The sequence below is a fragment of the Cryptotermes secundus genome, unplaced genomic scaffold (genome assembly GCF_002891405.2).
Source record: "Cryptotermes secundus unplaced genomic scaffold, Csec_1.0 scaffold2162, whole genome shotgun sequence".
NCBI lineage: Eukaryota > Metazoa > Arthropoda > Insecta > Blattodea > Kalotermitidae > Cryptotermes > Cryptotermes secundus.
The window spans coordinates 479077-495431 of record NW_019745118.1 but is presented as its reverse complement, the minus strand read 5'-3'; the positions used below and the strand labels follow the sequence as shown (position 1 = coordinate 495431).

Sequence of the window (16355 nt, the reverse complement as noted above, 5' to 3'; positions counted from 1 at the left end):
TATTGGTTAGGTAACATAATAATAATAATTATAATATAAACAACAAAAATAATAAAATTGATGACAATAGTAATAGTAATAATGTTATCTATGTTTAACAAGCTGATTCAACAGTTTTTTCGATTAGTAAACCAGTAATAATAAAATACAAAAAAATTACAATAATAGTTAAATGTATTATTTATTCGAAGGGGTTGGCGTATCATTGACCCTTTGGATTTGTGTTCGGAAGGCGCTCGTTTCGATTTGCGGCCGGGACGCCGGTTATCCTAAATAAGATTTGTCATGGTCTGCCTCAGTCTCTTCATGAATATTCCGGAATAGTTCCTCGATTAAGCTATGGCTGCTCCCTTCCAAGTCTTTTCTAATTTTTCATTATTCAATTACCCTACTGTTTGGCTCTATATAATCTGTGTACTAACAGCATCGTAAGAACCAACAACAACCCTATTCATTATCGTCCTGTCTGAACAAGATTAAAGTCAATTTGTAATAATGATATGAATAGTAATGATAAAAATAAGTATACTAACGAGCTCTGTTAAAAGTGTTTGACCTTGATTCACAGATAGAATACACCGTAATATGATATCAAAATAAACAAATAGATGTAGGTTTATAATAATAAACATCGAATATGAAGCCAAAGTATTATTCTATTCTAATTTAAAAGTGCCAATTTGAATTCTTCAGTGTTCGTTCTTGCCCTTCCTTTATTTTCTTACCTTCCTTTCTCTCTGTTACGCGTCCTTTCTTTTTGATTATCTTTCCTCATTTCTTTTATTTCTGTAATTCTGTATAATTAAATTTCTCATGGCTTGTATGCTGTCATGTTTCTTTCTTCTTCAGCGTCAATGGCCTTCACCCTTACTGGTCTGGGAGTAGGATGGACGGCGCCCACCATACCGAAGCTGTTGGCTGAAGATTCACCTATCCCCATGACTGCAGACGAGAGCTCCTGGATGGTGGCAATGTTGTCTGTGGGTTCTGTAGCTGGGGTGATCCCCCTCGCATACTTCAGTAACGTGATGGGCCGCAAAAGTATTCTTATTTTCTCTGCAATTCCCGGCATTGCCGCCTGGCTAATAATTATCTTTACGGCTTCAGTAGAAGCTCTTTATGTCGCTCGCTTTCTGATTGGTGTGGAGGTTGCAGTCACCTTTGCCATCACGCCTATCTATCTGACTGAGATCTCGGAAGTTAAAATTCGTGGAATTCTAAGTTCTGTTGTGCAGCTGTTTTACAATATTGGAGCTCTTTTTGAGTTCAGCATGGGGCCTTACGTGTCATACACAACTCTCGGCATATCATCAGCAGTTTTTCCAGTTGCGTTCCTTCTGGTCATGGTGTGGATGCCTGAATCGCCATACTTTCTACTTCTTAAAGGTAGGGGGAGTGACGCTGAAAGATCCTTAATGCGCCTGCGTGGGAAAACAGACAGACAGCACGTCCAGGAAGAATTAACAGAAATAAGAAAAATTGTGGATGAATCCCTGAAGATGGGAACAGCTCCTGTACGTGATCTTTTCATGAAAAGGGGAAACCGTAGGCCCCTTATTTTGATACTAAGCCTTGTCATGTTACAGCAGTTCTGCGGTCAACTGGCAATTGTATCTTACACGACGCAGATATTGCAGAGATCTGCAAGTTCGATTGATGCGCATATCTCGGTTATAATTTCAGGAGGAATCCAAACAGTTGCTAGTGTAGCCATGTCTTCTGTGGTAGACCGAGTTGGTCGCAAACCCCTTATCCTTTCATCTACCGTCGGGGTTGGTGTGTCTACACTGGGGTTAGCTCTGTACTTCTACTTGGAGAGCAAAACAGATGTCGATTTATCTACAGTCGATTGGATTCCGATCACGTGTCTCGTTGCATACGTTTCGCTGTTTTCACTTTCACTTGGCGTTTTGCCCTTCACAATAATGGGTGAAATATTCCTTCCAAACGTTAAGGGTTTAGCAGCGTCACTGGCACTCCTGGTGCACTCAGCCTCAGGCATAGTTGTGACCAAATTGTTTCAAATTATGACCGATTCTACCGGAGCAGATTCTCCATTTTGGCTCTTCTCTGCGTACTGCTTTATTAGTGCAGTGTTTATTTCATGGTATTTGCCGGAGACAAAGGGTAAAACTTTCGCTGAAATACACGAATTATTTAATGCAGATTCATACCCTATAAAAGTTAATAAAATGTCAAGACTTAAATAGGTTATAATAAAACAAAAGACAATGCATTACATTGATCATGCTCAGGCTGTCATAAACAGTCACCGAGTGACAATTAGATACGTGTACAAGATATCAGATGTTACTTACAAAGTACGTTATGTATTTGCATGCCGGTATGTGCTCTGGAAGAGCCGGTCACGGTAGCTGAGTGGGCTAAGGCATGTACTGTCTTCGCTCGCTTGGAAACCGGGATCGTGGGTTCGAATCCAACTCAGGCATGGATATTTAATTTGTGTGTGTGCGTTTCTCTGTGTTTGTGTACAGGTAGAAGCCTTGCGACGAGCTGATCACCCGCCCAAGGGGTCCTACCGCATGTGTAAGATCTAGAAAACCCGAAGTGAACGGAGAGGTTCATGGTGGTAGGCCTAGACCCACTGGGGCTTTAGTGCCAAGGAAAACAAAAATGTGCTTTGAAAGAGAGGGGTGGGGAATGAACTCTTAATTACCTCTTAAACACTAAGAATTATATATGGATAGGAAGACTGCACAGTTTGGTCCACGGTAGCATTTCCAAAACTTCTACTTCCGACGGACCGCTATTATTTTAATACATAATCTCTTGGATGCTCTTACAAAATAATTCGAAATGAATGTATCACTTTCACGCGTTGTGATTGAACAAATTATTCCAAGTTATTACAACGTCAGTAAAGCTATTTTCAGTTTCTGATCAGTAGTGACTTAAAGATTGTTAAGTTTACTTCAGAAATAGTAAAAATATAAAGCAGCTTTTGACCTAACTCGCCCCTCGATCCCATTTGACGGGCAATGCTCGCAGGGTAGCCACACCAGAAATTCACTCGTCTCGGATTAATGTTCAGCCTATATTAACCACGTAAGATAAAGCATTATATGTTAGTTATTAATATAAGAATAATACAATAGTTGCATGCAGCTTACCGCAATTTTGAATGGAAGCACTCTTCAGCAGGTGCAGTGGTAGACTAACGATCGACATTTCTCACAGTCGATGAGGACACAATCGAATATCAGTCTGATGGCTCTGCTTGTTTTGACTGGTACAATGATTTGAAGGAAATTCCACGGAAGAAATATTTGCATGTACTCTCAGTCATATTCTGCATTGAGTCTAGTCCTGTATTTGTCTTTAAGATACGCGTAAGAAAAATGCAATAAAACAGCAAGAGTTTTTCTCAAGAGCAGGAAAATTTGATTAGTGGAAGGCTTTTGAAACTGTCTTTCAATCGGGCTGGCAACAGTCTGATCTCCGTCCAAGGAATCCTACCGACTGTCTCAGGAGTGAGAGACTGAAGTGAAGGAAAGCATTTCACGCATGCTTATGCTCCAAGTTGGAGAGAGAGAGATTGAGAGAGGGAGAGAGAGAGCGAGAGAGAGAGAGGATACATTCCTAAGAAGGAAGCTTCTTTATTTTCTTTATGACAGATTCAGCCTGGTTTTGCACGTTGAAAACTGTTGTGTTCGAGTCCTGAAGTTCTCTTCAGTGAAAGGAAGAGTCTGACTGCTGGTCACTTCCACTCTAATTTTCTTCTAAAGCACAGTTCATACCTCACAGGAAACATATTACGTCTCCGCTACAAATATCAGTCGGTTAATACTGTTTAGGGAAACAATCGCTGTTTATTGCGGGAATCATGCGAAACACACAAATATACTCTGCGGAAAGAAATCAGAATTTCGTTGTGTTAAAAGCAGGTTGTACATATCCTGGTCACAAGACCTTAAAGGGTTAACTTAGTGACAATATAAAAGATTCTGTTATGAAAAAGCAACTCCCACAGGAAGGAAACAATTTTGATATTATTAATGTTGCTTTGAAATCTTGAGTTAATTAACAAGTACTGCAGAATTGTGCGTGGAATAATTATATATAATTATTTATTTTACGAATATTACTGCTGAAGTTACGGAATGGTAAAAGTAAATTTTCTTCTGTGTTTAATTAAATAAACACTACACCATAATGACATATGGGGAAGTGGAGGTATAGCTCCACCATTCTTCATCTCGACACTGGATGGAGGCGGGTGGTTAGCCTCATACACTGACCGCAGTATTACAGAATGGAACATCTTGTAAGAAGTTCTGAAGTGAGAATTTATTAAATATGGCTAAGATTCGCCAATTCCTTCAGTTCTTAATCAATTCTATGCAAGGATAATAAAACTGTAAGTAAATTGTAACTTAAATTTAAGCATTTTGTAATAAGAATTTGTAGCAAAATAAACAAAGGAATATAGACTCTAGTACTGCTATAATTCACGGAATGTCAGAAATATTTAACTTATACGCAGTATATGTAGTACAGGAGGTTGGAGAAAACTGAATAATGAGGAGCCTTGTAACCAATACTCTTCTCCAAGTATAATTAGAATGATAAAGTCAACGATGATGAGATGGGCAGGTCGTGTAGCACGAACGAGAGAAGAGGAATGCATATAGGATATTGGTGGGAAAGCCAGAAGGAAAGAGACCATTGGGAAATCCAAGGCGTAGGTGGGTACATAATATTAAAATAGATCTTAGAGATATAAGTTGGTATGGTATTGATTGTATTGATCTGGCTCAGGATAGGGACAAGTGAAGGGCTCTTATGAATACGGTAATGAACCTTAGGGTTCCATAAAATGCTGGGAAATTCTTGAGTAGCTTCAGAAATGGTGGTTTCTCAAGAAGAGCTCAGCTCCATGAGTAGGTAAGTAAGTAATTAGTATATTATGTTTCGCTTCATAATTTATTCTTTTGAAATACCATTAAAGTGATTGAATCAAAACTTGGTAAAGCCACAGAAAACTCAAACAGGGTCGGGAGAGCCGATTTCGAATTCTCCATCCCAAGCCGAGACTTTTCGAATAAGTACAATACGAAAAATTCATAATTAAAAAGACTGCTATTAGTAATTATATTAGAATATATTTTGGGGCCATATTGTTTAGTTTGGAGACATTTCATTATTAATGTCAATAAAGAAAGTCTTTCACGAGGCAGCTTTTTGTAGGTTTCCTGTTGTTCTCCCACAGTCGTGACGCAACAACTACGTGAAATACGAACGTCAAAATGGGGTTTACAAATTGAAGAAGTTCGGCAATTGTGTAACAGATGGCAGCTGCTACATATTACTGTCTCCCAGTCCACACCGCCCTAGTGCCACTGTATGGAACGAATCAATATCAGGGGTTTGTTCCAAATGCCAACAAAAATATATATTCTTTTTTTCCTTGGCACTACAGCCCCAGTGGGCTTAGGCCTACCTCCATGAGCTTCTCCGTTCACTTCGGTTTTTCTAGATCTTACACATTCGGTAGGACTCCTTGGGCGAGTGATCACCTCGTCTCAAGGTCTCTACCCGTTGACAAACACAGAAAATCGCACACAAACATCCATGTCCTGAGTGGGATTCGAGCCCACGATCCCGGCTTCCGAGCGAGCGAAGACAGTGCATGCCTTAGACCGCTCGGCTACCGTGACCGGCACAAAAATATTTTAGTGGAATAAAATTATCGGAATTAAGATTTGCCCAGGTACATTGAAAACCGCCTTTCACTGCCTGGAGCAGAGTCCTGCTTGAGAAGTTGAGTGTCTAACGATGCCGCAGTTAGTCGAGAAATTCCTATCTTTTTGGAAGCCGAAGGTTCATTATCGTATTGAAAAGTGGCCTCAGTTTCTACTTGCCATGAATTAGATGGGGCCACTGAATATTAACACAACTTCTTCTCTAAGCTCCATTTTACCGTTATTCTCTTATCTATTCTTGAGTCTCAAAAGCGGCCACTTCCCTTCAGATTTTCCGGCGCAACTCTCATTTCTCCCCTTATTTTTTAAATTCGAATAGTGGGGCGTGTGTCCACTCTACACGTCGGCCACTGACTGACCAATTGTACCTGCCCCGGGTGATTATGATGATGGAGAATTTTGTGGAATAAAGATTGGCAGGGGAAACCGAAACACTCGGAGAAAACCTGCCCCAGCCACTTTGTCCTCCACAAATCCCACTCGACAAGACCCGGGCTCGAACCTGGGCCGCCGCGGTAGGAAGCCAGCGACTAACCTCTTGAGCTATGGTACGGCCTTCATTCCTCCCATGCTTGCTACATGTCCAGTCTAGGTCATCATTCCTTGACTTGTTATCCTGAATAATGTTTAGTGGAGAGTTCATATTGTGAGGCTGCTCATACTCTCATGTTTCTCAATCCTGTTCCTCTGTGATAACAGTTTGTGAATGCCACATTTAAAGTAAGAATGTTCATTATTTACTGAGGACCCAGTCAAAGTCAACGAAATGCCAAGAACAGAATTTGAGTTTATTTTTTTTTGAGTTTTATTTGTTAAATATGCCAACACAAATAATAACGATATGAATGTTGTATTCTGGGATGTGGCGCCGTTTAATTTGGTAGAAGTTTACTGACATTTCGGGAGAATATAGCGTGTCCATCTTCAGATTGAAACGTAAACAGGAAGAAGTACCAAGCAGCCAGCGAGATGATAGAGGCAGTAAGTTTCTTCAAATGTCAATAAATTGCTACCAGACTACAAGGCGTCACATCCCAGAAGACAGTGCTCTATGTTACCGACGTGAGGAGCTCAAATCTCACATAGATACAAGGTGAACCAGAAGTCACTGTGCATCTACACTCACTCACTCACTCATGGAGCTGAGCCCTCCTCGAGAAGCTGACAATTGTGCAGCTACTCAAGAATATTCCGGCATTTCATGGAACCCGAAAGTTCATTACTGTGTTCACAAGAGCCATCCACTGTCCATATCTTGAGCTAGATCAATCCAATCCATACAATTCAGTCCTATCTTTTAAAGATCCATTTTAACACTGTCCACCCTCCTACGCCTTGGCCTTCCCAGGGGTCTCTTTCATTCTTACTTTCCCACCAATATCCTATATTCATTTCTCATCTCCCCCATTCGTGCTACATGACCTGACGACCTCATCATTCTTGATTTGATCATTCTAATTGTAGAAGAGTACAAGTTATGAAGCTCATCATTATGCAGTTTTCTCCAACCCCTTGTCACTTCATCTCTCTTCGGTCCAAATATTCTCCTCAGCACCATGTCCTCAATCACCCTCAGTCTATGTTCTGCCCTTAATGTCAGAGACCAAGTTTCACACCCTTACAGAACCACAGGCAAAATTATAATTTTTTATATTCTAATTTTTATATTTTTAGACAGCAGACGAGAAAACACAACTTTATGGACTGAATGGTCGCAAATATTACCCGCGTTCTCTTCTTAATTTCCTCCTGAATGAGGTTTTGATTTGTTATAGTCGTTCCAAAATATCTGAACGTATACTCGTATATACAGTACAAATGATAAATGGGCCTCAGTATTAATGTTCGTAAATACAGTTCTCATACTTACTTGTGTTAAGAAAAATGTTGGAAATGGTCGCGCAAGCATCTAAATGTGCCATCCTGTTCTGCAGACACACACGACAAATCAATCGACAGGTGGTTCCTGATGGGAGCTGCAGTGGCTTCCTCCACTTCAAGGAGAATGTGAAACCTGTCTTTGTAAACTGCGCCATTCACTGCTCCCCGCAGATAATAATCAGTGGATGTAAGATCGGGCGACAGTGGCGGGTAAATGTCTTTTGAAATCATTCTCTCCCCGTACAAATGGCGCAGTAGCGTCGCGGAAACAGTCGCTCTGTGTGCAGGAGCTGTGGGCATTTCTTCCTCCCACTGAAGGGGCAAAGAATCACTTCACAGTAACGTTCCGAATAGAGAGCGTCATAGAAGAATATGGGACCAATTATATGATTTCGTGTTATGGCGCAGCACTCACTTACCTTCTGGTCGTGTAGTCGTGTATCCTTGATCTCACACAATTAGTTGCTGATCAAACGCGTCTGTTTCGGCTGTTGACATAAGCGGAAAAATGAAACCATGCCCCATCGGTAAAAAATGTGACGTCACAGTATAATTTTCATTGGCAGTAGCTACATCTCTGAACCACAGCCAATATTAAACACGCCTGGCGTTCACCATTTATTTCAATTGATGCACTCATGTTAGCTCGTGAGGATTCAGGTGCGAATGTTTCTTCGGCAGCCTACTTGTGCTGCCCTACGAGAAGCCCGTCTGTTGTGTCAATTTATGAATATTAATGCTAAGAATGAGGCGGTTTTGTCGTTTGCAGTATAGGTGCATGCCGATCACAGTGGCCGCGCTATCTGCGATAACTCTCTGCGCTCGCTCGAATTCTGGGATCATGGATTCGAATTCCACTCAAAACATGGGGTTTGCGCGTCTTTATTCTGTCTGTGTTGTTCTGTCTGTAGGTAGCGGCCTTGCGACAGGCTGATCCCCTGTCCAAGGAAGTCTACCGACTGTGTACCACACAAACAAAACTCCGTGTCCTGTAGTCCGCAACGAGCTATACCTGCTGAGCGACCACCGCTTGTCGACGAAGTTAGTGCTAAATTTAGCGGATAGAGTGTGTCGCGTGGTCAGCGCAACGAATCCCCACGGCCGTAAATTTCGGTGTTCTAGACCGGGCCGCTATTTCCTTGAAGTAGCTCCTCAATTATCCTCACGAGGCTGAGTGGACCCCGTTCCAGACCCACTAATTCTAAAAAAATCTGGTAGCGCCCGGCATTGAACCCGGACTTCTGGATCTGTAGCTAGGAACTGTCACCACTAGATCACAGAGGCGGCCACCGACTATTTGTACTGCGGCCACTTCTGGCCTATTCAACCAGCCAGTGATAGGTGAGGGTGATTGAGGAGCAATTGGTGGAATGAAGATTGGCAAGGGAAACCGAAGTACTCGAAGAAATCCTGCCCCAGCGCCACTTTGTCCACCACAAATCCCACTTGACCAGACCCGGGATCGAACCCGGGCCGCCGCAATGGGAAGCCAGCGACTAACCGCTTGAGCTATGGCGCGGCCCTTAAGGTCAACGACTATGTATAGGGTTAAGAAACTGAAGAAGTGGCCGAGGTCAAACAAAATTACTGTAGAGCCATAGATAAGCAGATAGTGTAGGTGCATAGTAAATTTGGGTCACCCGCATCTTAACAATTTCAGTTGATTCCACATTGACCAACTACAGATTTTTCCTTTTAATGTGGTTTTTCTTTTCGGGGAGAACAAATCTTTAAGCATTGAAGCTGAAAAATTACTAAATGGCTATTTCAGTGTCTCCTGAGTGAGTTTCGTTGTTTGTGATGTCGCTTATTCGAGAGGCAAGTTTAGACGATACTAGATGACAGCTGAGTGTAATACACTGGGTCGTGTGCCATATTATTTCACGTTTTATTGGTACATGTTACGCTAATTTTAGCAAATGTCAGGTGATCTTCATAGAGCCAGTACAGCTGTCATTGAGTTGTTGCTTCATATGCATCTGCTGCACGCCTACCTCCAGCACGAAGCTTATAAATTCGTCAGCGTAAATGAATCAATGCTTTAAATGTGGGCCTATAATTACTGTCCATGTTCTGCCAAAATATTAAATTAAAATACAGCGGGAACTACATTCCAGAATGGATTAGATTACAGCATAACATCAGTTTACATTGTTCAAAGGTAGATCTTAATTTTCGTAACTGATGCCTACACCACAAGCGATGTTAACTCTTTTAGCCCACGTAACTTTGAAGAATGAGTGTGACGGTATAAAATATGCATTCGATGACATGGAAAGCACGTATTGAAATCAAAATTGTCTCCTTTTCCTGACTATTACCTTAACGTGGTGGGAGGTCTGATTGTCCTGATCACTTGGATAGCTATGTTAACGGGAGAGCAAGTTGCTGATAGGGTCACTCAAAGTAGGCAGTTTGAATGGTAGGGGTGAAAGAGTTAAAAATTAAAGTTGTCTCTGTGCTTAATTAGTTACGCATCGTGCTATGAAGACGTACGTGCCAGTGAAGTATGGCGGTATCATTCCTTCTCTGCACTAGAAGGAGGTACTTAGTCAGCTTCAGGCTCCAACCGCTTTACCCCAGGAGAAAGAGTTCCCTGTACGTATTCGATAGGAGGCTAAGTGAGCAGCAGAGGCGGTCTGGAAGCTGTGGAGTAGAGAAAAATATCTTGAACCTGCTGGGAATATAACCCCGCCCGTCCAGCTTGTAATCCTTCACTATACAGGCTGAGCTATCCAAGAAGGAATGTAGAACATATTCCTGAAAAAAATATACATTAAGAAACTCAGTGATGGATAATTTGGGGGAAAGGTGAAGGAAAGTTTAGAAGAGCTATGCGATCTGGAAGCGGAGAGATGGTAGCGGGAGGAAAGTTATAGGTGCGGAAGAATGGCCATCTGTCCTAAAGGAGGCCAAGGTTCTTAGGGGACCATAGAGCCAAGGAAAAGTAAGTAAGTAAGTAAAATGTGGCTTAAGTTGGTTGATTTTTATGGGTTTTGATTTTAAATCTTATGCCTCGCCCTCTGTCTTACACACCCATACGCGCTGGCATATGTGCGGAGCCTTAAGCATTAACCTCGGAACTAGGTAGGTGTGGCAGCTTCACGTTCCGTCTGCTGTATTCCTCGGAGGAAATCCTCTAATTTTCACTTGGCAGGAGGTTGGATTAGGTCAACGTGGTGAAAAAAACCAATGCCCTGGCGGAAGTCTCGGCTCCCGGGGTCAATCACCGCCAGGACGATCTAGATTTAGTATATACAGATTTAATATACGGCAAATTAACCACATACATGTATTTGTATAAATTCTATGACACTTCAAGTAGTATAATCCTTAAAATTTCAAAAATTGCATTTTCTTACTTTAATTTAATCAAATTCTTTAAAATTAAATGTTCATCAATTAACGCAACATTAAATTTATTTATTTTTCTAATTTTATTAGATCAACGGGATTGAGATGGGCCGAAAATGCATTATATTTCTTAGAAATTGTAAATTCTTTTATAATTTTAATCAGATAACTTCAAGGAAGGGCGTAAGTTGGAAGCCTATAAATAAATATTAAACAAAAATGTGTGAGAAATAAAGCGGAAATGGTAGACTAAATCCAAATGACTTAATAGAGAAGGTCCAGAGGCGGGATCGACTGAATACGGTAATGAAGAAGGCGGGGATTTCCTGACTGAGTGACCGGCTTTCAGTAAGGACCTCGCACTACATGAATTTACCAACATCTATCTCTCTTTCGTCTTACTTATTCTTTCATGTCGAAGAATTTTATTGTACACATCGCGAGTCAGATTGTATCTATGTCCTTTCGTCAATAATTATTTTGAGGCTTACATCATTAGCGTTGCTTTCGAAAAATTTCTCGAATATCAGAAATGGCTCTCTGTACTGAAAAATTTAATAACTTTCATGTATTTTAGTGACTGTATGTCATATGATACTGAAAGTCCATATAAGCAAAAGTTAAAAGAATTTGAAATTTGAAGAACGTGTACTTTCCTTAAATTGGTTTGTGTGTGCCTTTCCGTACCATTCTGACATTCACGCTCTTTCATTAAGAAAGTACCCGCTCAGAGAACATATTACGCTACACTGAAACTATAAACAAGTTTGTCTCCTACTGAGTTATACAATCACCCATCGAAAATCGTGTAGAATTAAACTAAACCTGCAATTTGAACATGTGTTATGAACCAGTTATTTTTGCAGGAATAATGGTTTTCAAAATATGAATTTTCATTATGCATGAAGTTATTTACTCTGACATTAAGGGAGGAACATGGCCTGAAGGTGTTCGACAACAGATTGTTGAGGAGAATATTTGGACCGAAGAGAGATGAAGTGAAAGAAGGTTGGAGAAAACTGCATAATGAGGAGCTTCATAACTTGTACTCTCTCCAAATATAACTAGAATGATCAAGTCAAGGAGGATGAGGTGGGCAGGGCATATAGCACGAATGGGGGAGAAGGGGAATGCATATAGGATATCGGTGGGAAAGCCAGAAGGAAGGAGACCACAGGGAAGACTAAGGCGTATGTGGTAGGACAATATTAGAATGGATCCTAGAGATATATGATGGGATGATATGGATTGGATATATCTTGCTCAGGATAGAGACCAGTGGAGGGCTCTTGTGAACACGGTAATGAACCTTCGGGTTCCATAAAATGCTGGGAAATTCTTGAGTAGCAGCAGAAGTGGCGGCTCCTCAAGAAGGGCTCAGTTCCAGAAGTAAGTAAGTAATGAAGTAATTTACATGCCAACAATTGCAAACACAAAGATACCCTAATTCTGATTTTTCAGGCTGTATCTGACGAATAAGCAGCTGACAGGGTCGGTAATCGGAACCTGCTCTGTCACACGAGAGAGATTAAATTACGATAAGTCTGCAAGGAGCAGAGAAGACTCGATGGCTGTAGAGAACTCAGCTTCTTCAGGAGACGAAAACTGAAAATTAAAATTCGTAGTCTTCCAGGTTGGAGTTGTGCGGAGGTCTAAGGCCCTATCTGTCTGCGAAATGTAACCTTGAAAATTCCAAGGAAGGAATTTGGAAAATCGGTGAGAACCTGAAGACGCCGTGGAAGCCTACAGCTTTAGAACGAAGAAAAAGAGGAAGGAATACATGAAAATTAACATACTTGAAAATTTTTGTGCACAGAAATGGGTCAGTAATTAGTGACGATTACTAATCCATGGCTCTTCCTGCTGTAGTATGTAGGAGCAGTTTGAAAGTTTTGGAGGAAATCACGCGCTGTAATTTCTTCCTAGAGCTCATTACATTTCAATTACTTTCTAAAGATCAAAGTAAGTTCAAAATTCATTTGTATCTCAGTACAGAATTGGGTATGATAGCAGTTGCATATTTCCGCAAATAACAGTTAATTATACAGTAAAGTGTAAAGAGACACTGCAAAGGTTTTCCTTTGTGCAGAGCTAATTGAACAGTTTCATTGAATAGGATGCCATCTAGCAATTTAACTCAGATAATCAATAAATATGTACAAATTAAACGCGATTACAGCGAACATCTATTTGTATCAATTTATCGAACCACTTTACCAGAGGAACAAAGAGAGATGTATGATATATGTTATTACGAAATGCTGAGTTATAATTTAAATACAAGCCTTCCAATGAGCCTATTCCCACCCAAGGCGTTCTACCGAATATCTAGAAAATCTATAGTTTCAAAATTAACTGTCAAATGTAACAAACAACAGATCACCAAATTTAGAAACTTATTACTAAAANTTTTGATTTAAAATGTATACACATATCCTATAATGCACAGTACGCATAAAGTCGAACGTTTCACAATCACAGCAGCTTCCTGGTGTTGTAAAGTTTTTAAAAGTTTCTAGATGTTATTTAAAAAATCTTTATTGCCAATAGTTATTTTTTCTTTTATTTTTTTATATCACATAGGTTCGTGTCCGTACTCCTATCGTCCTTCTTGTATGGGGCAGACTTTGTGCCTCCTGAAAACAACACAGCAAGCCACGAACAAACCCTGGACCACATCAAGAACCTCCTCATCAAGATAGACAGGCGGTACAAAATCTGCCCCATACAAGAAAGACGATAGGAGTACGGACACGAACCTACGTGGTTTAAAAAATTTTAACTATTGACAATAAAGGTTTTTTAAATAACATCTAGAAACTTTTAAAAACTTTACAACACCAGGAAGCTGCTGTGATTGTGAAACGTTCGACTTTATGCGTACTGTGCATTATAGGATATGTGTATACATTTTAAATCAAAACACCTATTGTGATGGTAGTTTCCAGTTTGTAATGATGTTCCTTCTGAAGATGGCCAGTGAGGACCGAAACATGCAAGGGAGATAAGTTTTAACGTAGTAAAAACTTACATGTCACATTGGACGGAGTGATTTGTACTTATATAATAATAACTGAAGCTGTGACAACAATGAAACAAAAGTAATAAACGCTTGGTGCAGAGTATTTCTTTCAGAAGATCATAATTGCTCAGGTTGTCGAGAAATTTCCTGCCATTTTAAGAGTCCGAAGATTCATCACCGCGTTCACAAAAGTCCGCCACTGTCCCCATGTTGAGCCATAGGATTCTTGTCCAAATTTTCAAGCGAAAATATAGTGAGATTCATGTGAGATTTCAGGTTCGTACGGTGGGAGCTATGGAGATAATTCTATTAAGAAATTATGCCGAATAATCGGGTAGAGTTTTTCCGACATTTCTAAAGAACATATTGCCTACAAACTTAGTGCCGAAGAACACGGCAAGCAAACATTACGCAGAACACCCCACTCTGCTTGTTGCTCGCTTCCTTGGCTTACTCCTCCGCTCTGGAAGTAGAAACAGCACTTCCTCGGAAACAGTGGTAAGCGTCTATCAGACTTCACGCCGTAGCCCTCCAGAAGATAGTTTTCTTTACCGAAATCGATCCTGGCGGAGTTGGGTGCGAGAGTGTGGACTGGACTCAACTGGGTCGTGGCAGCCTTCATTAATGGGTTTCTGTGAACACAGTGTGTAACTTCAAGCATTATTAAATCAGGGTATTATTTGACTCGGCTGAGTAATTGCCATCTTTTCTGCCAAGACCGTACACAATGGAGTTATTTTCATTAGAAACCGGAGAAAAGGCAAGTGGGAAGTATACAAGACGATATGAATCTGGGNATTGTAAAGAGAAACAGGAGAAAAGGAAGGTGAAAAGAAAACAAGAAGAGAGGAACTTGGGGGGGGGGGGATATTTATCTTCATAATGTAACCTACCCATTAACATCATAAGGAGGTCCTCTGAAAACCGACTTTGGGGCTGCTTAAATACAGAATTTGGGGACCCACTTCTCTCCTCGCCGCTTCAAAATTACCCTACGTATACGAGTACAGTACATCAGAGAAGGATACCGCGTACCTAAGTAGCATAATATGAAGATATGACTGAGGGGAAGACAAGGCTCAAAGCATTCTACGTGCAAGAGAATGGCCAGTTTCTAGTTTCCTTGCTTTATACCCAGTACGCACTGGAGAAGTGGATGTTTGGTCCCCATAGCCAATCTGTATGTAGTCCGTCCTAAGTGCAAACTATATTTATAGGTCTTTCGTTTTGTTCTCTTTCTTCACTACATGTTTCGGCCCCAAACGGCCATCATCAGGTGTATACACTCACGTATCTCTTACACTGCACTTATTTATAACATTTAAAATTTAAAAACATAGGTCTTCTTGATTGTTCCTTTCGTTATTACAAAAATCTACTTTGTTGATATCTTTGTTATTTACACGCGTCAATTTTGATTTCTCTGAATTAGCACTTATAAAATTTAAAACTTTTTTCTCTCTAAATTTTAAAATTTAAAATTGTCAGGATTACTCGCCCTATGTCTATTGTGCTGCAGCGGCTGCTTCTTGTTTCCAGTACTGTATAGGTGTTATTCTGTGTAGTCTCCCTGTGTGCGTGCCTATGTTTATAAATTTTAAATGTTATAAATAAGTGCAGTGTAAGAGATACGTGAGTGTATACACCTGATGATGGCCATTTGGGGCCGAAACATGTAGTGTATAAAGGAGAACAAAACGAAAGACCTATACATATAGTTTGCACTTAGCACGGAGTTATATCATATATCGTATAAAGTGCAATATGATGCTTAAATATAATACTGTATGTAGTCCCCCTTCCAGGAATCGATCCCCGATCGACCAGTCCTCAGCCGATTGATTTAATTGCTATCAATTAAAATTATAGATAAAGAATGTAATCATAGGACATATTCTACGATTGCCAGAAGAAATTTTGTAAAATGAAATGTTGAACTTCACTCCTACAGAAAACCGGAAGCAACACAGAATTAGAAATACATGGGAAAGACCGAAGCAGAAGAAGCCATGGAGCGGCAGGCACGAAGGATCAGTAAGATCTAAACGTTCGTGAAGTTGGCATATCAATAAAATTATTGAAATTTTGGACATTGTCTTTTATCCCATTTTTCTTTACAACAACGTGTCGAAGACTGGACTGTGCCTCCATCGTCAGATAAAAGGCCTACTCTACGATTTTAATGACTCTGGCCGTTACATTATGGATGCCATAGGTGCAAGTTTTCATGCATGTGACATTTAAAAATTTTGTTCTAATTCCCTCTGATGGTTTACGTTGTGTTTGGCTTGTGTTGGTTCCTTGTTCGGAAAAGGAGTAACCCTGTCGATTGAGTCCAACTGAGGAAGGAGGCAGAGTCCAGTTTTCGAAACGTT

General features: G+C 40.5%; 1 protein-coding gene across 3 annotated transcripts in view; it reads left to right on the top strand.

Moving 5' to 3' along the window:
- LOC111875061 (facilitated trehalose transporter Tret1) overlaps positions 1–2379 on the top strand; it is a 10980-nt gene extending 8601 nt beyond the window's left edge. For all 3 annotated transcript variants that reach the window (XM_023871102.2, XM_033755706.1, XM_023871101.2), the window contains one exon: positions 850–2379. In XM_023871102.2, coding sequence (XP_023726870.1) covers positions 850–2210 — 1361 coding nt within the window. In that variant the 3' untranslated portion in view covers positions 2211–2379. The remainder of the gene's footprint in view (positions 1–849) is intronic.
- Positions 2380–16355: the final 13976 nt, after the last annotated feature.